Source organism: Cydia pomonella, chromosome 5 (assembly GCF_033807575.1).
Source record: "Cydia pomonella isolate Wapato2018A chromosome 5, ilCydPomo1, whole genome shotgun sequence".
In the NCBI taxonomy this organism is placed as follows: Eukaryota; Metazoa; Arthropoda; class Insecta; order Lepidoptera; family Tortricidae; genus Cydia; species Cydia pomonella.
The window spans coordinates 16980101-17005511 of NC_084707.1; the positions used below are offsets into that span (position 1 = coordinate 16980101).

At 37.2% G+C, this 25411-nt stretch overlaps 2 protein-coding genes across 5 annotated transcripts in view; both read left to right on the forward strand.

Annotated features, from left to right (window-relative positions):
* Positions 1–478: 478 nt before the first annotated feature.
* On the forward strand, positions 479–15580 carry LOC133517898 (sorting nexin-20). The gene is made up of 4 exons (XM_061851370.1): positions 479–1019; positions 1244–1465; positions 1994–2187; positions 10169–15580. Exons 1-4 carry the CDS (start codon positions 804–806, stop codon positions 10293–10295), a joined length of 759 nt encoding a protein of 252 aa, XP_061707354.1. The 5' UTR covers positions 479–803; the 3' UTR covers positions 10296–15580.
* Positions 15581–18664: 3084 nt separating this feature from the next.
* The window catches only part of LOC133517902 (uncharacterized), an 89317-nt gene continuing 82570 nt past the window's right edge, over positions 18665–25411 (forward strand). For 3 of the 4 annotated variants that reach the window (XM_061851376.1, XM_061851378.1, XM_061851377.1), the window contains exons 1-2: positions 18665–19695; positions 19846–20071. In XM_061851376.1, the coding sequence (XP_061707360.1) occupies positions 19460–19695; positions 19846–20071 (462 nt within the window). In that variant the 5' untranslated portion in view covers positions 18665–19459. The remainder of the gene's footprint in view (positions 19696–19845; positions 20072–25411) is intronic. The other variant, XM_061851375.1, reaches the window with a different exon arrangement.

A 25411-nucleotide genomic window follows, 5' to 3' on the forward strand; every position in this document is an offset into this window, starting at 1 on the left:
AAACAGTCATAACCTTCTATGGTGGCTATTTGGTTATTGGGTGCGAACTTGATCAACCAAAAATCAATTTGACAGTTCCCAGGTTGAATCAGGGGGCTTACCGCGAAAACCGAAATACGCAAATTGCGGGGATCTTTCTCTTTTACTCTTACTAAGACGTAATTAGAGTGACAGAGAAAAATGCCCGCAATTGACGAACTTCGATTTTCCCGGTAGGAGCCCAGAGGGCTTACCGCGAACCACGTTCGTAAGCATGACAGGGAGGCATCCCTGTCATGCTTACGCACAAATTTACGAGTGCGAGAGAGAGGCAACACGTCGAACGTGGTTCGCGGTAGGCCCTCAGTGCGTTGCCGCAAACTAAATCCGATCAGCTGACGTTTCGGCGCCATCTTGCCACGAACCAAACTGCGAAATCGCCGTGAAGTTGTGCGAGTGTGGAGTCTACGTCAACGTCGTGATATGTTCGCTCCGCGAAGTCGCGCTGCGATTCACGCGCATAGTGAGGGGGCTTTACATTGAGTGTTTCTATTTATTTTTTAGATGACGTTATTTTTGACTTATGATTTGCACGCTCGAAAAGATGGCTTAAATATAGTCACAATGACATGTCATGTGTCACTGTCTACTGTTACAGCTGTCAATGTCATATTTAGTTATCTCTTGGTCATCTCGTTTGACTCGTTTTCACTCAATCATTGTTATTGTTTCCCAAGTTGGTTGTGGTTGTAAATTTCCGTTTAACAAGCTGAAGTGACGAACCCTCTAAATTCAAAAAACCCGTAACGTTATTTTCAATTACAATGATAAAGTTTGAAATAGTGTCTTCCAGAATATCTACAGGCAATGGGTCAGATAAGAAGTTTGTGGTTTACATGTTACAAGTCAGGCAGGATATTAGCAGACTTGATCCAGAGCCCGTTAACGTAGAAAGGAGATACACTCAGTTTTTGGATCTGTACAATGGACTCAAAAAGGATTTCCCAACGATTTTAAGCACCATATCATTCCCTAGAAAGGTATGAGTCATGTATTATTTATTAAACAACAAAGAAGTATTTCCTAAGTGGGCGTTACTTCATTTATAACGTGTTGTTCCAGGATTTTTAATACATATTTGTAATATTTTTATTAAATCTGTTTCATTCCTGAAGAAAATTGATTTTAAATAGTGCCTTTCACAGGCTGAAAGAAAAGAAAAATTTTCGTATTCAGGATGAAATATGTTTTTTATACTTTTCAGATGGTAGTGGGCAATTTTGACCCTAACTTGATAACAGCCAGAGCTACAGCATTTGAGGCATTATTGAAGCTTATATCAGAGGAATCGCGTCTTAGAGAGTCCCCGGCAGCTATAGCATTTTTCCAAGATGTGGAGTTAGCCGAAGCCAGACAACTGATGTTCGAAGGATCTCATGACATGGCACTTTCTGTGCTGGAAACTAGTTTCAGATTATTAAATAAGGTAATTTGTGTACATAATGACTAATCTTATGGTCTCGTAATCTTAATGGTTACTATTGGTAATGTAGGACATAATTTGCACTGCTAATGATTACTCATTTAGAGAACAATAACTATATTTTATTATGATCTAATAGAATGAATAAATAATGTGTGCTCCAATTAAATTAATTAGATTATACTTTTAACCACTTATTAACCATCAAATTATTTATTTATCAAATTGTACTTATACAACACTGCCTAACAAATAAATGGCCGTCTCTCAAATGAAAATTGAATGTAAACATGTACCTTAAATTATTTATTTATAAGTTCCATTTTCAAAAACATTTGTTTCTGAGATACCATCAGTTAGCTTATTTAGGAGGGCAGAACAGGAAAACTATTATTTTTTCTAGGTTTTATTCTATGACTTAGGTATTTGTCACTACCAAATGTGGGGTAATTCCGAAAATCGGCCATGGTACTTATCAATCAGAGTCCCAAAATGCCTTCTGAAATCTAATATTTATACTACACATTGCAGGTGTACACAGACCGGTCGCGGGTGGTGCTGAGCGCGCTGTGCCGCGTGGTGGCGTGCGCGGCCACGAGCGGCGGCGCACTGGCCGGGCCGGTGGAGCGCTGGGCGCAGCTTGCGCTCCGCCGCTACGAGGCCGTTAGCGACGATGATCTGTTGCTCATATATATTCCGCTGCTGCACACGTGTATATCAATATGGTGAGTTTATATCTTATTTCATACATAGTACACATACATATAAAGTAGGATAAGCGCAGGCTGGTGTGGTTTCATTTGAAATTGAATGGCATGGAACGCCAGTTCATACCCATGAGTTTCTCGAAAATTATCTATCTAGAGATCCCTTTTACGGATAAGTTCGCCTTTGTACATAACATTTTTTTTTGTTTTGTTTTGTCTGTTTTATGTTAACCTGTTTAAGTACAATAAAGTGACATACATACATACATACATCTATGATTTGTCATTTGAAAATTATATAGCAGACTTTTCGGTGGAGGAAAATATTATGAGGAAACTTGAAAAATCCCAATGAGGCCTGATTTTCCTTGTAAGTTAGAAGGTCATTTGGCTCAGTTGATGTTTGAGATTAGGTTACCAAAAGCAGACCTTGGGCTCATTTTTAATGCAACTGAGAAAGCTCTAAAATAAAGTAAGATACATAAAGTCTAAGCTTACAGTCTAGAACGAGATTTGTTCTTTGAAGTATGGATATTTATTTCTATTTGATGTTAAATTAAATCCTTTGATAGCAGTACAGTCAGCATCAAAAGTAGCGAATGAAACAACGCGCCAAAAGTATCTGATATTCCGGAAAACTTTTCCAAATATAGATAAATTTCTAAAATTCGCGTTAAGAGCCCATCAACGTGCTCACTAGCGCCACTGGAAAATAATTGTGATTATTTTAATTGTACGATACATATTTAATAACCGCCGCTATGTACTGTATTTTGTATCTAAGTACCTTTTGAATACATCAAGCTAGTTTCTATGTTGCTGGATTCGTCGATCTATGAACTCAAAACAAAAACGGCCGTTTTAACTTTGGACGCCTAGATTGACGAATCCAGCAACGTAAAAACTATTCTGATGTATTCAAAAGGTACTTAAATACTAAATACAATACGTAGCGGCCCCCTTTTTAGGGTTCCGTAGCCAAATGGCAAAAAACGGAACCCTTATAGATTCGTCATGTCCGTCTGTCTGTCCGATTCTGTCACAGCCACTTTTTTCCGAAACTATAAGAGTTGTACTGTTCAAACTTAGTAAGTGGATGTATTCTATGAACCGCATTAAGATTTTCACACAAAAATAGAAAAAAAAACAATAAATTTTGGGGGTTCCCCATACTTAGAACTGAAACTCAAAAAATCTTTTTTCATCAAACCCATACGTGTGGGGTATCTAAGGATAGGTCTTCAAAAATGATATTGAGGTTTCTAATATCATTTTTTTCTAAAATGAATGGTTTGCGCGAGAGACACTTCCAAAGTGGTAAAATGTGTGTCCCCCCCCCCCCGTAACTTCTAAAATAACAGAATGAAAAATCTAAAAAAAATATATGATATACATTGCCATGTAAACTTCCACCGAAAATTGGTTTGAACGAGATCTAGTAAGTAGTTTTTTTTAATACGTCATCAAATTAAAAAAAAAAATTTTTTTCAACATACCCATACATGTGGGGTATCTATGGATAGGTCTTCAAAAATGATATTAAGGTTTCTAATATCATTTTTTTCTAAACTGAATAGTTTGCGCGAGAGAACCTCCCAAAGTGAAAAAAAGTATGTCCCCCCCCCCTGTAACTTCTAAAATAACAGAATGAAAAATCTAAAAAAAATATATGATATACATTACGATGCAAACTTCTAACGAAAATTGGTTTGAACGAGATCTAGTGAGTAGTTTTTTTTAATACGTCATAAAATTAAAAAAAAAAAAATTTTTGTCAAACCCATACGTGTGGGGTAGCTATGGATAGGTCTTCGAAAATGATATTTAGGTTCCTAATATAATTTTTTTCTAAAGTGAATAGTTTGCGCGAGAGACACTACCAAAGTGGTAAAATGTGTGTCCAAAGTGGTAAAATGTTGAACGAGATCTAGTAGTTTAATAGTACGGTCGCCAAATCTCAAAAGCCCTCTAGAAACACGATTTAATTGACTCTGCTCGGCCTTACCCACAACCGGTATCAATGTGTTCGGACAGTTCTCCTGATCACCGTACATGCGGTAGTAAAGCGGAAAAATGGTGGAGAGGATAGTAATGACGTCACAAAGATGGCGGCCGGACCTATTCTTTTCGGCGGTGTATCTCGAAAACCACTTAACCGATTTTAATCATCGAGGTATCAAATAATAGCTTATATTATGGAGATTATTTCCTTTTCTACAAACATTTACGTGAAACCTATAGGAAAAAAAATAATCACAAAAAACAGTTTTTTTATAAAATTATTTTTTTTTATTTTGTAAAAATCTCCGTAAATATTAGCATTTCGCAAATTTTGTTAAATATAAAACATATTGCTTCATTATCAAGGAATATAATGAGCCTTAAAACATACAGATCGAGTAATAAACAATGAAGCTACACTCATTTATTTGCGCATGGGTAACGATAACTGGCTTTTACCGGTCGAAACTGTGGTGACTGTTACGATACGTATTGAATGGAATTTATAGAGTATCGGTTTTAATTACTGAAATTATAATGACAATTATAAAAACCAGACACAATAATGTTACCTTACTTCGACGTTTAGTCTCTTTTTTCGTCTTAATCATAGGTAGGTACATATTTCTTTTTACTTAAAAATTTTATACAGGGTGAACTTTTAACCACCAGTCATACTCTGCGCAGCGACTTTATAGGTCATACTGAACAACTTTTACTATTAGTAGTCCCCAAGCCGCTCCGAGGCCAGATTTAATTGACTCAGCTCGGCCTTACCCACAACCGGTATCAATGTGTTCGGGCGTTTCTCCTGATCACCGTACATGCGGTAGTAAAGCGGAAAAATGGTGGGAGGGGATAGTAATGACGTCACAAAGATGGCGTCCGGACATATTCTTTTTGGCGGTGTATCTCGAAAACCACTTAACCGATTCTATTCATCGAGGTGTCAACTAATAGCTTATATTATGGAGATTATTTCCTTTTTACAAACATTTACGTGAAACCTATAGGAAAGTAATAATCACAAAAAACATTTTTTTTTATACATTTGGTTGGTAGGTTTGTCTTATGTTTTAAAGCAGTAAAATCTTTCAAGTCGAAACACAGTATAAATATACATTTTGTTGTCTAATCTAAAAGTATGATGTTCATTGTTTAAGACTGATTAGTGATTACTGAATTAAATAACATGCTATTTGTTATTTTTGTTTTATTTTTTAAATCAGGTATTAATTTATTCACTATGTATCACTATACAGGCAAAATGTGTATCATAGTTGGTCTGTAAGTACTTACTACTTGTGTCGAATATAGGTATAAGATGAAATTTTAACCACCAGCCATACTCTGCGCAGTGACTTTACAGGTCATACTGAACAACTTTTATTATGGGACCAATGCCGAATCACGCAAGAAAATTTGGATCTGGAATGACACCCACTGGCTGTGCCCTACCACACAAAGCGAGATGACATTCACAATGCCCATACCTCTCTTTTGGACGTAGTTTAAGGACGTACTAGGGTCCATGACGCATGCTCGCCACACCGCTGCTTAAAATAAGCTGACGCACCGTAAATTGAACTGCGTAAAAATCGCAAAAAATATTACACGGAGATCTTATGGCAGACACCGTACCGGTGACGTAAAAGACGCAACTGTTTTGCGAACAAAAAAGATTCGCGTGAAGCACGTCACTGCGATTCCGTACCGTCACCGTTTCTTAAACAGCGGTGTGGGGAGCATGCGTCAAAAACGGTACGCATACGACGCGTCACTGCGATTCCGTATCGTGACCGTTTTTTAAGCTGCGGTCTGGTCGCACCTTGTATTGTATTGTATTGTATTGTATTCGGGCGATTTTTCCGCAACTCGACGACTTGCGCCTATTTTGCGTGATATGTTGGGGGTGGGCTAGTCCTGCCAGCCCAGCTCCTCGAGGAATCCTATCAAACCTTTGATGTTGAGTAGGACCTCGGGGACGTCTCTCGGAGATCCGAGATGTTTAGCCCTGTATGGAGTCACTCCGCTGCATTCCAGCACCACGTGAGAGGCTGTTTCTTCTATCTCCATTCAACCTCGGCACAGGGGACTGTCTGTGACACCTGTTGTGAAAAGATGTTTGTTAAATAGTCCATGACCTGTTATGACACTGGTTACCATACTCAGTCGGACCTTCCCTAGTTGCAGGAGCGCCCTTGTGAGTTTTCCGTTGATGCCAGGCATGGCTTCTTTTGTCTGTCTGCATCCAGTCTGGTTCAGCCAGTGTTCTGTGTGTAGTTTCCCTGTACGTGCCAGCAGCATTGAGCGTACCTTGCTAAATGGTATCGGAAGAATCGGTTCCGGACCAATCGCCCCCGCATTCGATCCTTGCCTGGCAAGCTCGTCCGCAGCATCGTTACCTCGGGATCCACTGTGTCCCTTGATCCATTATAGGGTGATCTTGTTATTATGACATACCTCCATTAGTCGTTCGTGGCATTCGTGTATAAGTTTGGATGTAACTATATGGCTATTTAGAGCCATTAAGACTGCTCTACTGTCGGAGAGTATGCGGATGGAGGATCCTACTACCTTCCTTGCAGTGATGGCAGCCGCCGCGTTTATGATGCCCATGCACTCAGCTTGGAATACCGAGTTATGGGCTTCTAGCGGAGTGGTGATCGACATGTTCAGGTCTTCTGAGAAGGTTCCAGAGCCCGATCCGCTGTCTGTTTTGGACCCATCAGTGAAGATTCTCAGCTCCCGGGGATTGAGTCCTTCATGATTGTCGTCCTCAGGTCAGGTTTAGCATGACCTCCATGGCTGCAGTCGGGGTAGACCTCGTGCAGCCAGTGGTGGCCGCGCATGCGAGCCTTTGAAGTCTTTGTAGTTTGTCTCGTACGTTGCCTAGGTTTGTTCTTGGCCACCAAACCAGAGCACCGTAACAGACTAAGGGGCGGATTATCGTCTTATAGAGCCAGAGGGAAATTTTCGGGTTGAGTCCCCACCTCTTACCAATCATCCTTCTGCACTGCCAGAAGACAACTCCCGCCTTGTCTATCCGTTTGTTGATGTGGTTGTTCCAATTGAGTTTATTGTCGAGAGTTAGTCCTAAGTACTTAACTTCATCGGACAGCTGTAGCTCAGTTTGGAAAAGTGTTGGTCTGGTAAAGTTGGTCGCACCTTTATATGGGACAGTCAAAATTTTTTTCGCGATTTCGGAATTGGTCCCATAGTAAAAGTTGTTAAGTATGACCTATAAAGTCGCTGCGCAGAGTATGACTGGTGGTTAAAAGTTCACCCTGTATAAAATTTTTAAGTAAAAAGAAATATGTACCTACCTATGATTAAGACGAAAAAAGAGACTAAACGTCGAAGTAAGGTAACATTATTGTGTCTGGTTTTTATAATTTTAATTATAATTTCAGTAATTAAAACCGATACTCTATAAATTCCATTCAATACGTATCGTAACAGTCACCACAGTTTCGACCGGTAAAAGCCAGTTATCGTTACCCATGCGCAAATAAATGAGTGTAGCTTCATTGTTTATTACTCGATCTGTATGTTTTAAGGCTTATTATATTCCTTGATAATGAAGCAATATGTTTTATATTAAACAAAATTTGCGAAATGCTAATATTTACGGAGATTTTTACAAAATAAAAAATAATAATTTTATAAAAAAACTGTTTTTTGTGATTATTTTTTTTCCTATAGGTTTCACGTAAATGTTTGTAGAAAAGGAAATAATCTCCATAATATAAGCTATTATTTGACACCTCGATGATTAAAATCGGTTAAGTGGTTTTCGAGATACACCGCCAAAAAGAATAGGTCCGGCCGCCATCTTTGTGACGTCATTACTATCCCCTCCACCATTTTTCCGCTTTACTACCGCATGTACGGTGATCAGGAGAACTGTCCGAACACATTGATACCGGTTGTGGGTAAGGCCGAGCTGAGTCAATTAAATCTGGCCTCTGAGCGGCTTGGCGACCGTACTATAAGTAGTTTTTTTTAATACGTCATAAAGGAACCCTTCATGGGCGAGTCCGACTCGCACTTGGCCGCTTTTTTAAATATCTATCGTTAAATTTAAATAATCACAATTATTTAGCAGTGGCGCTAGTGAGCACGTTGATGGGCTCTTAAAAAGTATATATTTTACAGTCTTTGTTGTTCTATATTAAAGACATCACTTTTTCTTAAGCTGTTACAGAATGGTAGATACTTATGAAGCGTTGTTTGATCCGCTACTTTTGATGCTGACTGTACATTAGTATATTGTATGTGCACTCAGCTGACTGATAGCAGCAAACATGTAGGTATGAACTAGATCAGAGGTTGTATAATTTCATGACTAATGGGTTATGAACATGTACAGAATCCATACCTACTGATCTTTGGCTTGACATTCAATATTAACATCCTTATATCTATGTATACTGAACAATACCGTCACAGCCTAAACTGTTGAAGGTATGTGTAGGATCTTGCATACATATATTCCTTAAAAATTTGAAAGCTTTACTAAGAAAAGATTACGAATATCAATCCCAAAGCGGGCGAACATTGGGTTGAAAGTTTTTAACGAATTCTACGCGAAGAATCGGGCTGGGGCTAGTTTGACATTGAATTGAAAACTGTGTACGGATCTATGATTAGCAGATTCAATGTAATGATAAATAAATGCGCCAACTTTGTTATCATCACGTAATGTTAATCTGTGTCTCTGAAAAATAGATAAACGTTATTCATGACCTATTATTGTAAATGTATTTTTATTGCATGTGTCTGCTCTAGAGCACTGTACTTTCAAAGTCCGTTTTTTTAAAGATGAGCATATAAAATTCTGGTTTTAAATGGATTTATTGTACAATTTCCATTCTGATCATTAATTGCCCATTCCATAATTTTTTATTTAAACTAACTCGGATGAAAGGCACCATTTTAGTCTCAGACTATTGGCGATCTCACTGCGTTCAAGCGCCAAACTACCTCGACAGAAATGGGTGCCTTTCATCTCTTGGTTAACAATCTACTATTTCAGCGTTGTAGGGGTGCAGGTCCGACAGGAAACTACCTCGACAGAAATTCGGTAGCAATATTTTGTAACTAGATATGGAATAAGACAGCTTTCTATTTTATTAAAGACGTGTGGAAAAATTAACACATTTTACCAACCGTAAACAAAACTGAATTGAACCCATTTGTCATGCTAAACAGATGCTTAGCTACTTTAGCAAGTCACGAGGTTCGACGACGTAAGATGACGCAACCTTGTTTACATAACCTACTGAGCTGCTAATGACCGTAATTTGCACAACTTTATGGTTTCAAAATTTACATATGGCGTCATACGCCTGGAAGACATTGTTTATTAGCGACAAGACCGCCTATTGTTAAGTAGCTTTAATGTTATATTTAATTTTATGCTTATTTTTTTATACGTTACACAATAATTACAATAAAATAATATTTACTTTTATGTAAGTATACTTCTTTTTACCCAAATAACAGATATTTTTTGAGTGTATACTTATATGCGTGTTTGGTATGTCGGTTTATTTCTATGACTAGACCTTATAGCCTGAACGGTAATAGGTAATAGATTGGGTTTTAAACAATAGCAACGTATAGCTATAGTCATATTTAGAGTTATATTTTAAATATAAAGAATATGAAGTTATATTTAAACATACACTTATTACGTACAGTCGTAATCGCCATCATATATCGGAGCGGCCGAGTTGCCAAAATATCTAAAAAAAAAAAAAAAAATTAAATTTAATCTGTTTATTTCATATAAAAAAAACATGCATTTTTCTAACTTAACTACTAATCTTAAATTAAAAAGATTTTTTGAGTTAAGGAGTTGTTTTGTTTGTGGTCTCATATTAGAAGAGGCTAGGTTTACAATGGTCTAGTCGTTAATCGAGTGAGACTACAATTAATTGCTTGGTCCTCTGGTGACCGTCATAATGTTAAAGTTTTTTGTCTCAATTTTCAGGGAAACGCTTGGAAAAGACAAATCGCAGTTGGTACAAGAACTCAACGATCTCCGCAAAAAAGGTATGAAAGTAGATTCAGTACCGAGCCTTATGGAGGCGGTGGACAGCTTGCCCACTGTTATTTAATAGATCTCTTAGATATAAGACATGTATTCTGGTCTGTCTTTGGCACAGATTACACAGATTAACAGTTTACGACATTATTAAGCGTTTACGAAGAGAGGAGAGGAGGAGAAGAAGAGAGGTCACCATACTTAAAGCAGAGACGCTTTCCATATAGATTTTCGTAATACATTGACCCGCGTGTTGCTATCTCTGTTGCACGTGCATAATTATATTGCCGTCAAGTTCGCACAGTGACATTGACAACCGGCATCATGGGCGGAACAGCAATATAACTATGCGCGTGCAATATAAATAGCAACAGGCGGGTCAATGTACGGTCATGTCTGAAAATATCGATACGCAAAAAGTGCCATAAATCTGTATACACGACTTTATTGCCCATATATTAAGGTGTATACATATTTTTGGCACATTTTTCGTACCGATATTTTCAGACGTGACCTTACGAAAATATATATGAAAAGTGTCACTTCTTTTAAATGCAATTTTAGTTGCATCCTACATTTTATACAACATCAGTCCATGTTCCTCCCAAGAACTATATTAGATACCTACTTTTATTTTAAATCAATGTGGATGGAACTGACGGACGCACTCCCTTGCTAAAACAATACGTTAGTGGCTATCTGTGATGGTGGTGACCACGCTTTTTCTGTCACGTGGTGACCATTGGTATCTATTTTTAGGAACGAATAAGATATATAATATAAGATATAATACACAATAATTAGTTAACTATGTGTGTATAAGCGAAATATTTGACAAAATATTGAGCTATTAGCAATCAATTGCTGCTTTTTGTAGTGTTCTGTTGTGTGGCCTTGTTACGTAGTAAAATCCCATAATAATATAGTTCGTGTCATCCACGATGACGAGCAGATTTGTCAAATCTAACCTTTAATATCATGACACATATGAGTCAAGGCGCACGTTTTCTTGTAGTGTAATAAGTGGAAATATTGTCAGATTAGAAACTTTTATGACAGCTGTTGCAAGTTTTTTTTAAAGAGTTGTTTACATTTTTTGCTATTTGTCATTAGAAATAAAAATACATATAAGCGGATATTATTATTTATTATGTTTAAAGTATATTATAAATTTATACTATTCTTATCTCATTAGATGTTAAGTTTAAATCAATTTATTTAGGTTTGTTTCCATATGAGAAGATAAGTAGTTATCAGAGGAAATGTATTTTAAATTATTATCTTTTAATGCCATGTCACGACTAGTTTTTGTTCTGCACACAGAAAATGTATTTAATTATTAATAAAGTCATTGTAGACCAGTGTGCTTCACTGTAACAAAGTAACTTTCAATAAATATCGTATTATAATATTTTTAGTAAAATACTTAACTTATAAAATACCCGTCGTGTCTATGTAGTAGTGTAAATATTTGGCAAGTACCTGTACAATGACGATGAACGCACAAAGTTATACGCAGATGGCGCTGTAATCTTTTAAATAAAACATGTCATTAGATATGCTAAATCCAAAGAAACTTAAACCACAGACTGCAGATTTTTGTTTGGTTCCAAGCAGTTTAAAACAATGGAATCAGTGAGTTTTTCACCTCTTTGTACAAGAAGCTACATTACTTGTGCATTGAATTAAAGTGCGAAATAATTACAGCTGTATTCTTTACATTGTGATAAATGTTACCTACGAGTTTTTCGCATTACGACTAGATTATTACATAAGAGTAATAATTATGGCAGTAATTAAAAGTATAATCAATAACTATTTGAAAAAAATGTGGAGTGTAGGAAGGTTAACCCGTAGGTACATTATTTTTAGATATAACTATACCCACCTAGGGGGTGGGACACAGCTAATGTTTATGATAAGATTAACTTTTGGTAATAATAATAATGACGCATCTTTAAACGTACATCGTACTAAAATGAAAAGCCGTAAGCATAAGAACCGATAATAAAATTAAAATTATATTATATATGTATATTGTGGTAAATTGTATTGTGTCAATTTGGAAGAAATGTAATGAATTTAGAGAGACTGTGTGGCCAACAAATCGTCAATGATTGTGTGTTTGGTTATACCGCAGTTTCTGCAATTTATAAAATTAAGGGATTTTTTTTAAACTGAGGTTTTCAGGAACATAGTAGAAGTAAAAGAGGAATTAAAAAGCCTGGTTCGTCAAACTTGTATCAAAGTCCACAATCACATCACATACCCCCTTATACGAGTAGCATACTTAACTCTTAGACCGGAGTTAGCAAATATAAGTACTTACCTTTATAATCTGGCCTGCCATCCATATCATTAGTGCAGTTAAAAGTTAAAACATACACAGCCGAAAGGAATGTTAAGCATATGCTTAGAGTATCTTCATCCGACAGATAGTATAATGCTCTCAGCCCTTTTACAATGTCACCGTTGGTTGGCCAGACTTTTTTACCTATGCCTTTTGTAAAAAAATCAGGAGCAGATGATCAGAGTCGTAAATTCGTATACAAGAATTTTAGACTCGACACACTACACGGAGGGAATAACGTATATAGGTACCTAAATTTTAAATATTGGAACGCTGATAAATGTTTGCTAAAGTAGTTGAATGGTACATTACCCATACATAATGTGAGTGAAACGATTATAATAATTGATAAGACTTTGGTCTCTTACTTTTATAAAAGAAGGCAACACATTCACGTTGTATTATTTTTTTGTGATTTGTATACATATATAGTTGCATCAGATTTTCTTTTTTAATGGATTTTTTTTGTACCTTTAACTGACCTTTCTAGTCTTATTTGTCTCAAAAAAGTATTCGAATATTTATAAGCTCAAATGATTATAATTTATAAAGTTTATTATTTATTTACCAGAAAACATCTTCTGTCGTTGCTTCTGGCAACGGTCGATATTATACTTTAAACTACCAATATAACACTTTTCTTCATTAAGACCAAAGAGATAGAAAGGTATGTTATAATTAATCTGCCATAAAAATAATTGTGATATGTGTTCTTTTTGCGAAAAGTATTTCGATCGAATATGACCATAAAGAAAATACTATCTTATTAGGTTAAAAACTTTTGTATGAAATTTTTTCCAGAGCATAGAACACCATTCAATCGAAGTATTTATAAATCTGCCCATGTCTATAACAACGTTTTTGTTATTAGCAATATTGATTCAGAACGGATTAGTACACAACGAGAGTGGCGTATGAAATTACATAGTTATTAGTACCTATGTTCTTTATATTTACCATTTATTATATTTTTGTTGTTTTTTAATAGCCCGCATCGGTAGCTGTGTATAAAGTCAGGCAGCTTATCGATTGATTACTGTAGGTGTGTTACCATTGTCTCATGAGCTATCGGCATCCTTTTTGTTTTTAATATAAAACTAGTTTAGACAGATAGCAAAGATACAGGAGTTGGCGCCAACTTCGTATAAAAGGACGTGTAAGTAAATGAAATAGTCAATATTTGAGCAATGTATGCTTATTGCTTATATAATTAAATACAACAACAGATCAACAGATGAATCTGTCCGAGTATACATATACATAATATAGTACAATTCTATATTATAAGTATAGTAGCAGTTCTACAATTATTCTTTGTGATAATTAATCTCTGTTTCCACTGTTGCATATTAATTGTATGTATTTCTTAAATTCTTAAGTCTTATTTCGTATTTCTTAAGTCCACATCATCGACCATTGTGACTATTAGGTTTGCTAAATAGGGAATATTACGCGAAAGTATCTACCCTCAATATCACTTTTGCATATTCGAGCGATGAAGAGGCAGATAACTCAATTTCGATTTTCGCGTTTCCCGGTAGGCCCTTTGTAAACAAACCGCCTTGATGTATCAATGTCATATTTTATTATCTGTGAAAACTTGTCAAAAACAGTTTAAGGCACAGTATGTATAAGTTACTCTATGGTTTATGAAAGGTGCTAGTGCTGCACTCTGGCGGCAGAACATTGCAGTAATACTCCCTATTGAGTAATTTAGTCACAATTTGTCGATATAAATTTAAATCTATAATAATCTGAAGGTAAATTCGGCATAAGCTCGACATAATGTATGTACTTCGATTCTAAACCAGCTTAGTATAAGTAGGTACAGTTTGCATCAATAGTACCTATAGAAGCGGTAAAAAAAATCGCGCCTAAATATCTGCCAACCTGTAAGTAATAGTTTTAGAGATATAATTATATCTTTATAGTTCGCGTTTGAATGTAGTTGGCATAGTCTACTAGGGTTGTTTCCATCTAAAAATCTTAGGGTAGAATTGTATCCCAATAAATTCTATTGAATTATAAGAACATGTTAAACTACTTTATATATATACATATTTTGTAAATATTGAATTTAAAATATCTTTTGGCACACGTCACGTGACCAAACTCGAAACGTCTTTGAAGATACTGATGACGTCACAACTCTCGGATTGACACTGTTGACAGTTAGGCGATAAACAACAAATGACAAATGTCAGTTGACAGCTCGTATCTTCTACGTGTGTATGTGTCAAACCGTCAACTGTGACGTCACACAATTTTCAAAGAGCGTTTTGGGCGCGAAAGCATCCGTCAAAATATATTTTGTTAATTTAACATATTTAAAGCCGTTTTTATTAGTAAGTATAAAAGTTGAATGTTAGGGCAACTTTTAGTTAATATAGAACGTAATACAAGCGTTTCATAAAATTGGAAACAACCCTATTCTATACATATGTATGTATATGAATACACAGAATTTTGTCTCTTTTCATAAAATTATTTGATAGGTACCTAGTACTCTTGTCGCGTAGTCACATCCGCGACTGACTGATGCTGACTGCATACCTACTCGTTATGATACTGGTTTGATTACCCAATGGGTACCTTACTTTTAAATATTTATTCGATGCTAATTAGTTTCCAAATATAAGGACGAAAGCTTTGGGTGTGATTCTAATCAGTAATGGGCTTTATAGATTAAAATGAATGCTTATGGAACGGGAAAACACGTGATTATGTCTAAATCGGCCATCAGAAAATTAAAATCATCCGTGACTTCTTGAAGTGAATGAGATTCACATCAGATACTAATCAAAATGTATTAGAATATTTATTGTACTGTTGGTGCCTATCTAACGTGTATTATTTTAAATCAATTGCATGTCTACTACTATACGATAATGATATCATAACATGGATCATTATTAATTGTAAGTACCAAATTTTTTAATAGCGTGACTGATATTTTATACATTTGTAGCGTCACTCAATAAAACAAATATTAAAATCCTTTACAATGACTCTTGTTTTCATTTATAATCCCTGCTTCATACATATCTTTGATATACAAGGGGTAACAAAATAGTCGGGATTCGTTTAAGGGCATATTAGGTATCGTTTTCTAATAAGGAACAACTATAAGAAAAAAAATTAGTACGCGAAAAGAATTATTATTTTCTATGGGGCAAGTCGTCGCAAGTCTGGCTGACTTACAAGTACTTACCTTTCATACAAAGGCCAAAAAAAATCCGAGTATAAAAACTTTCTTCTACTTTTCCTAATCAGAACACGATATGTTCTTAAACGGATCCCGACTATTTTTGTTACACCTTCTACAAGTTAATACCTAATTTAGGTATTAACTAAGGGGGAGGGGTAGGGTTAATACGTAAGTTGTAAGGTGTTTAGTTACTACAATAGCCGGGAAATGGGTGCCCAGGCACGCCCAGTGTAAAAATATATCCAGGCGAGCGAAGCGAGGGCGTTTAGAAACAGGCATGTATAAATGTTGACATTGAAATAAAAAAGCCTTTATTATTCCAAATTTTGATTATATCATGCAATATTTCGTTATGATAAATTAGCTTAGATTACATTTTCTTAGTAAAGCATGCATTAAAAAAAAAAACAAAAATATATATAGTTTTGTGTTGTGTTCCAATAAACATATATTAATAAATTAATCATTAATCATATATATTTTTTTCATTTGCATTAAATCAATTACGTACCTTAAAAAAAGAATGTTCATTATAATAAGAATAATTGTTTTTTTTAAAGTTAGAATAAGTACCTATATCATATTTTTTAACTAGAACACATTCGGTGTAGTTTGTGTGTGGACCCCTCGGCGGGTAAAGGCCTCCTCCGGTAGACCGCGGGCCAGGAGCATATTTCGTCAGTCATCGCCTACCGGCTGATACTTTGTTAGATGATGTTTTAAACTAAAAAAACCGTCAGCCGATTCTATCGCGGTGGAATGACCGTCAACTGTAAAACAAACGTAAAAAATATGCGCCTTACGACTTTATGTGCGGCAAAGTATACGTAATGTGTAAATTGCGTAACCCGTTGATGGCTTTTCAGGCGTTTACGCCTGATGAAATGCTACATGCAAAGTTTCATGATTTGTTATTGCTATCATAAAAGGTATATCGCTTATTTTTTACATGTTCATGCGACCAGCTGATGTTCTCACCACCGCGATATAACCGGCTAACGATTTTTTTAGTTAACAACAGCATCTGAACTAACATTTGACAAAGTATCAAATGGGAGGCGATGACATTTTTTTTTGTTTTACGTGTTTCGACGGCTGCCATTCCTCAACCCACCAACGGAGCGGCAGCTGTTAACCACTACACGAGTTTTCAGCTGGGAGGCGATTGGTCATGGAAATTGATCCTGGCTTGCGGTCTACAGGCATTTCCAATCGTCTCTTTCAGACGCTATTACTGTCCAGTTTTCTCTGGCAATCTCTACGATCTCGTCTTTCCATCATCCTTTTGGTCTTCCTAGGTTACCTGAATGAAACAAAATTTATACATGCCTCGGCTGGAATAAGAATTGCTAGCCTTGTGTTTCTAAACGCTCTCGCTTCGCTCGCCTGGATATATTATTACACTGGGCGTACAATATCCCCATTTCCTGGCTATTGTTGTAACTAAGCACAGCATTTAGGTACTTATTTTTCAAGACTAGGACCACCATCTTACCGAATAAATGAAGTTGCTACCTACTTATAACTAAGCAGCCTGTCTGTACACACTAATAACCCGTAGATATATAAATGTATAGTAGACAGACATGCGAAAGTACTTATATACATTGAAACTAGTAATAAAGGGTGCATTAAGGGTTTTTATTGACTCGCTGGCCTGACACGCAAAGGTACCCTCAAATCACCTAATTGATTCGTGTGGCCCGTCCGCGACCCACGGGAGCTGTTCGCGATCTAGTCGCTGCCGAGCTTGTTAATTCCGTGAGGAAATGTTCTACTGCACGCAACCAAGTAGGTACCACTTACTCAATTAAACTATGATTGTTTACGTACCTACGGAACTGGAAATTATCTTAAAAGGTGCAGTGACCTTATGCTATTTGTAAATAATGAAACGACGGTATTTATTAAAGATGTCTCTGGGTCATACGTATTTTATAGCAAACTCGTTCGCATCTTTCCTGCAAACATCGCAAATTTAAGGGAATCTAAAGCTAATTTTTACGTGGCACCTTCACAGACGGGATTCATTTTCTCAGTATTTGAGACTCAAATAAGAAAAATGGAATGTCTATGTACCAGAGTCGTTAACTTTTATTGTATTCTCCATAGGAGTAACCTTTTTCTAAAATGTGTTTGACCGACCTACTTAGTGTTAAAATTTCACACGCTAAAAAAAATTCTGATTTACCGACTTAACCCTTTTCCAGGCCGCACCATTCTACAAAGTTTTCCCAAAAAATTCAAATATATTCAAATAAATCCCGCTTTGATGATTCATTTGAAAACAAGTCACATTTTCCGAAAGTGCAATCTAATGTGAACTTTAAATCGGATGGCTAAGGTTGAAATTTTATTGGCGCGTATGTGGTCGATAAATCGTACTATGCCTGGAAAAGGGTTAAGATGTATGGCTTATAAAATAAATAAGAAAAAAAAAACCGATATTGGGTTCATCACCTGAGATGGGGGTGGGGCTTTATTTACTTCCTAGGTGCTTATTGCATAGATATGCAGGCAACAGTGTTTAAACTTTCGTATGCGGCGGTCTAAAATCGCGAGTCACCTCAGCCGTGCTACAGCAGAAACAAACGTTTTTGAAAAAAAGAAATTGTAAGACGAGAGGTTACACCTCATAGCTGGATCATACGGATCACATTCGTGGACACATTTATAGTAGGTAAGTGCCTACTCCGCGGTAGGTCTATATGTTTCTTTGGTCTATAATAAAACTGACAATTAGTCAAAAATGGGTCCAAAACTCTGAATATATGACATGTCTCAGGGCATTTAGTGGCATATGTGTCTAAGTCTAAGGGCATTTAATGGAGTAATGAAAAGCTTTACCGACAAGACGATCAGTTTTCAAGTTGAATGGTAAGTAGGTACAACTACTCGTACGTATGATAGGTCGGCTTTACTATCGAGATTAGATCACGATCTGTTTACGTAAGGAAATAAAGAATGGAAAGAGGAGTTCTTAAGAAGCAAGTTGGTTTTAAGCGCGCCCTGTAACCGCTATAAATCGGCCGTCCAAAATTTACGAGGGCCCTCCGCAAATCGGTTTATATTTTCGATAAATAAAATTGGCGCGGGTTTTGCGAGGTAAGCAGAGACCGTTAGGAGCGCGTCGCCGCCGCCAGCTGCCGCGCTCACATAAACCCGACTACCCTCGCGTTTTCTTGCTGACAATTTTTTCCTGTCCCGGTCATTACACAGCTGGGCCCCGAGACAAAACGGCGAATCGTTTAAGCCCTCTCCGGAGACCGTCCAATTTTATTGTGTGTACCTAGTGGAAATTGATATGCCGCGTGAGTGCCTGTCGTCGTGCCGCGCCTTCGATGGACGCACCGGCTCGCCGGCCCATTTGCCGCCTCGCAAAACTTTGTCTAATAAAACAAACACATTTTCTACTACACTAATAATTTGTGTCTGTGATGTAGCTTAGATTCCTATAACAAACATAATCTCCGACCTCCTAGTATTATATTCTTTGCCGCCGAATGCGTAGTCAATGAAACCTCTTTCAAGCGCAGAGGGAATCTTAGGCAAATTTGATTTAAAGACAGTTGTTGTCACACAAATGTCAGGCGTTCGCAAGCGTGTCATGCGTTACAAAAATTTCCAATGAAATTATACTTTTATTTCACAAGCACCTAGATTAATTTGGCCAACACTTATGCCTGCTAACAACAGAGAATGGGACTGGACTGCTATAACGGGGGCGCTCCTGGCGTTCACGCTGCCCTTGACCTTGCTGGTGCCCGACTTCTCGTTGTGGACGGTAGTTCCTAAAGTGCAAGTGACTCGTTTCCACATCCTCGCCCAGCACCTCACTTGGTCGCAGTTAAATACTGCCATTATTACCCTAGTATTGTTGCTGTTCTTTATTCATCTTGAGATAAGAAAGCGAAAGTAAGTAGTATTGAAAAACCTAGACCTATTATCCTATACTTGAATTTGGACGGTTACGACGTTCTATAGGCCCAATATTTAGTTATTTACATGTCTAAATTTATCAGATATTCTTAAGCGCTATACGATAACCCCTTCAATTTATTTTAGGTTGGATGAAATGGTAGAGAGGGTGATGCTAGTAAGCCAAGCTGCGGACAAGACAGTAGAAGAAGAGAGCGGTAAGCAGGCGGGGGCCATGCGCGCGTGCGTTGAGCTGCTAGACGCATCTGCCGAACAGTACGAGCACCTGGTACTGCTGCGTCAAGAGCTGGGCCAGCGACAGCGTAAGCAGGGCCCGCCTGGCATTGACAGCTCGCAAGACATTAACGAATAGGTAAGTGAACCGTTAGATGCCGAAAACAACCACTGGTGCTATATACGACACAAAGAGCTTGCCATCGAGAGCGCAAGCAAGGCCCGATGGGCATCGATAGCTCACAGGTCCTGTACGAGTAGGTAAGTGGACAGCTGCGACGAACGACGAGAGTCACGAAACGCAAGGTGAAAGTTTTCTTTCTTTATTTAGAGGTAGATAATTACAAAATCACATTAACTTACAATACTAAACTTGAAGGCAGGTACCCTAATCAGCGACAAAAGTAAATAAAAAAACATTTTCAATAGGACACCGACTGTACCTACTCACGTTTTACGTCGTTAAGAGGACCGCTGCGAAGAAATTCGATTTTTATTCAACGCTCTCAGCGCTAGAAGTGTTCATTAGAGTGTACTGTGCCCCGCGGGAGGTTGTCGACGCGAAAAAACCAATCTGGAACCGGCAATTATGGCAAATGACCTAATTAGACTCGGGACGGTCGCCACCGCAAGATTTTTCACCGCGTCTTTGCGGTGTTTCACGCGAATTGCCTTTTAATAAGCGGTGAACGATAGCTGTTTTGTCGATTTGGTTTAAATTAAGTCGCAAAGATAAGGCACAAAGTAAAGGAATATGAACGTACTTAATGCTATATTTGACCGCATAACTTACACGCTCATTATACCTAAATGATTTGCTTTACTTTTATTTCAGAAAAAGTAGTAAATAAAAAATAACCTAATTGATAGGTTGACGAATCAACACAAACATTTAATCTGTCTGAGATGTAATAAAGCTTTTCAAATATGTATACCTACATTTAAACATATAAGTACCTACACCGAAAAAATCATTATTATATTAACACGACCGACCGGTTTGGCCTAGTGGGTAGTGACCCTGCCTACAAAGCTGAAGGTCCCGGGTTCAAATCCTGGTAAGGGCATTTATTCGTGTGATGAGCATGGATATGAGTCATGGGTGTTTTCTATGTATTTAAGTATTTATAAATATTTATATATTATATATATCGTTGTCTAAGTGCCCTCAACACAAGCCTTATTGAGCTTACTGTGGGACTTAGTCAATTTGTGTAATAATGTCCTATAATATTTATTTATTATTTATTTATTTATATTAGATCTCATTAATCCTTTGTCTTTTAAAAATAAAGATCACCGATCATAATTATACATTTTTTTTTCTCTACTTAAATCTGCAATCGGCTACAGCCATAATCAGATAGTCTATTTTTGTTTTTTTGTTATGTTACTATTTAGGGTGGTGTTCCACTGAGCACCATCACCAGTTCACGTGGGGGCTCATTGTCACAGGTCTAGCCCTAGAATTGACATCTTTTAGGCTCAGTATGTAGTCTTGTTCGTTTATCAGGTTTCTGGCGAATTCATTACAGTTACACTGGCTATGAAGTCTTGTACTTTTTGCATTATTCGTTTACCTAAGGTACAAGACTTTTAATTCAGATTTCTAATAAATGTATATTAATAGTTGATCTGCATCTCGCTCGGAACTTGTGACGGTGTTAGGTTTACGACGCTCTGTTTTACGAGAGGGCATAATTCGCGACCAAATAACCGACGGCCCGTGCAAGTTTGTTACAAAGAGCATACTTCGCCAGTGTTAACAATTAATTTGATTTAATGCAGCAATGTGTTCCGCACTTTAACTGAAGTCCTAACAAACGAAATAAGCGAGCTCTCACCCCGAATTCATTTCTGTTTTAACGTCAGTTGAAAGTTATTTGAGTTATACGCGATTAATTAAAGCACTACTTACTTTGTAAATTACTTATATGGAATCGGTGTATACAGATGAAAACAAATATATCGATACTATTAATGTATTCAAAAATATCATAACACCTACTTTTCTCATACCTAGCAGTGTAAAATCGCTATTATTAAGCTAAATAAGTTAGTGAGTATTTTACTTAGGTTCCGTTATATTCTGTGTCTAACTAAAATGTCGTCGGCTTAAGTCGCAAACCTCGAAATTTCCCCGGAATAGTTACGAGGTTTCAACTTAAGGTACTTATTATTGAACAAAGTAGCAAATCCCTAATGTCCTGTATTGGAGTTACGAGTTTTCCGACTTTAGCCTAAACAGTGTAAAGATTATTTTAGGCAGTTGACTACGTATGTAAGCAACTAAAGCATCATGCATGCTTCAGAAAGAGAACTATCGATTCCTCCTAACCGAAAAACGCTCGCACGTCTACGCTCGCACTTCTACGCTCCAAACAGTCACAAAAAAACGGAATAATATTTCATGCAATTGCAAATACCGGGCCGTTCCCATCGGAACAAGCAGTTTGTCATTTGCAATTCGCGTGCGACGCGAGGCTTGAGGCAGACGCCTCGTCTGAGGATGCGGAGCGGAACATCTTCCTCTATTTTCATTAGACGCATCCGCGGGGAGGATCAGAGTCTGGCAAAAATAAATAAAACTGTTATTGAGATAAGCATCTGCGCGGCGCGGCTTTCCGCTAAGTCCCGCTGTGTCGCGTTGAGAAATGTACCAAGATATGTCGGGATTACTCGTCCGCCTTCCGCGAGACGCTTTTCCACTGAGAGTAGTTATTGAAATATTTCTATAAACAGATGAAAATTAATTAAGTATTAAATGAACATTGTTGATCTATTTCAACTTATTGGTTCGGACCGATTCAATAGATACTGTAGGGCTAAGATGGTGGGCTCTTTATCATTTGTCACCATTCCTGCCTGTCACGTTCTAACAAGTCTATAAGCGCGAAAGTGACGGGCATATTGACAAGTGATAAAAATGGAACCATGCTGCCACCGCTGAGCCGTTTAACCCATCGTGTTAACCCTGCAGTTACACAGGATTATCTGACTGAACTACCGTAATTATCATATAATAAAATCCGAGCATATAAATTCAATTGAGTATGTAATAATTTTTAAGAAAAAAAAACGACTTTAATGAGGGAGACCGTTGAAAGAAAGATTATTGGTGAATTTGGATTTCATACAATGAAATTAACAAGACAGCGTCCTACGCCTAATTATGTAGAAAAGGAGGTAAAAGGAGGTTTGTCACTGCACCCACTTTGACACATTTCAGATTTGCAGGTTGACTGGTAAAATACCCGCAATAGGGTATTCAACTGCATTTAAAATAAATTATTTCACACCATGCACGAAATAATAATAAAAATTGCTATAAGTTTGCTTAAAAGAGTTGAGAATTACCCTCACTTCCTCATGAAATCCATTATCAAAACTCAAGCTTGACTAAATGTGCCTTGAAAACCTAACTTCACAAACATGCGAAGAGAACAAATTGCCAAACGTGAACTATGCGGCGTTGAAGAGTTCCATTCTGTTCATCATCAGCAGTTACGCTTCATCAAATGTCACTTCTACAAATGTAAATGTTTGATTTGATGATGAAAATACTAAGATCACTTTGTATGCCTTTAACATTTGAGGAGTTCCCTCGATCCCTCATGGACCCTATCGTCAGAACTCGAACTTGAAAAAATTTGTCTTAAAAATCTAATTTGCTTTACAAACACAGCGAAGAGGACAAATCACCAAACGTGAACTATGCGTCGTTGAAGAGTTCTATTCTGATCATCATCAGCAGTTCCACTTCATCAAATGTCACTTTTGAAATGTAAAGGCTTGATTTGTTGATGAAAATACAAAAATCACTATATGTATGCTCTTCACATTTGAAGAGTTCCCTCAATTCCTCATGAATCCCATCATCAGAAATGAGTTTTGACAAAAACGGGACCAATCTGTATATATATAGATTCAATCAAAAAATCATTTTCAAAATCGGTTCAGAAATGACGGAGTTACGAAGTAACAAACACTAAAAAAAAAACATACCAACCGAATTGATAACCTCCTCCTTCTGAAATCTTGAAGTCGGTTAAAAATAGATAATCATTGTCATTATTGGTATTAACTTATATGTAGAGAAATTCAATTATGCCCTTGGATGTGATTGTAGGTAAAAAAAGCTACCAAAAATCTGTTCCGAGACAAAGGTGATTATTTAATAGTTACTTTGTTTTACAAGGAGGCAAAGTTGTTTAACCGCTCGTGTTATTATTGATACCCGAGCTAGCGAAAGAACCCAAAATTAAACCACAAGTGTAGCAAGTGGCTCGAAAAGAGGAATCTTTAGCGTAACGAGGGTTTCAAAGCACGAGGGTTAAACAAATTTTGCCCCCGAGCGAAGCACAAAATTTTTCACCACACCAACCAGAAGAAAATATTAACTCTAAGATATCAAACAAAATCATACAAATCAAATCGAAATGGAAGTCATGAAATATTTATCATTCAAAATCATCATTTAAAAGTTAATTCTACTCTACTAGCTAACATCAAGAAACAACTCAACATTTACATCTGCATGTTTACTTTTCCCCACATGTAGATAAAATGCAACTCACTCATCACTTTTTGAACAATCAAGAGAGCCTTTACCAGCTGGTGTGGTGAAAAAAGGTATGCCTAGGTGCTGAGTATGTATGTATGTCTATGTACTAGTATGTCTTATTAATAATATACTTACGGGTATAGGTGCAGAATTCAAACAAATTTGCTTAAATACTCCACCCACATAGGAAAAAATGAAAACAGTAAAGCGAGCCTGAAACCCCGGGAACTCGGCGATAAAAAATCTTAAGACGCCGCGCTATTACTCGAAGACGTATCTCGTTGGATTATACCGTGTACACAGGCTAGGGCGACACTGGTTGTCGCAAATTGGCCCACACAGCACCTGCGGCGACGGCCGGCCACCTGCCCACCCCCGGATTAATTTCTCATCATGCCGCCCGCCTTCTCGAGAAATAATGAACACGACATCCTTGGAGAAAAATGCCACTAAGCCCAGTTCTACTTGATTAATAAACTCCTTGAAGACCTACTTCAGTCTTTATGGCTATGTCTGGTGAAAGTGAACAATAAGTTGGCATAATCAGGCTCCTGCTACGAAAATATTGTTAGGTTCTCCTTTAATTTAAAAAAATACTATAGCGACCCACACCGTGCTTCATATTTAATACATGGATTTAAAACATCCATACATTTTATAAGGAACAGTGCTAGACCGATTGTTTTTTCTTTGCAAGTGTGATGAAAAACATTGTGTGTAACTCTGGCGGGAAGAATATTGCAAAACCGAGTCTTTAATACATAGCCTGCGGCGGTTGTGCACCTAAAGACTTCGTTTGCAAAATTTCACTTACCCGCCCTCGTTGCACAATGTACTATTACGTCCCTAGCCGTCACCACAGTGCATCCTCGTACACTGTACACGTTTTTTTATGATATAAGAGACAAACGAGCA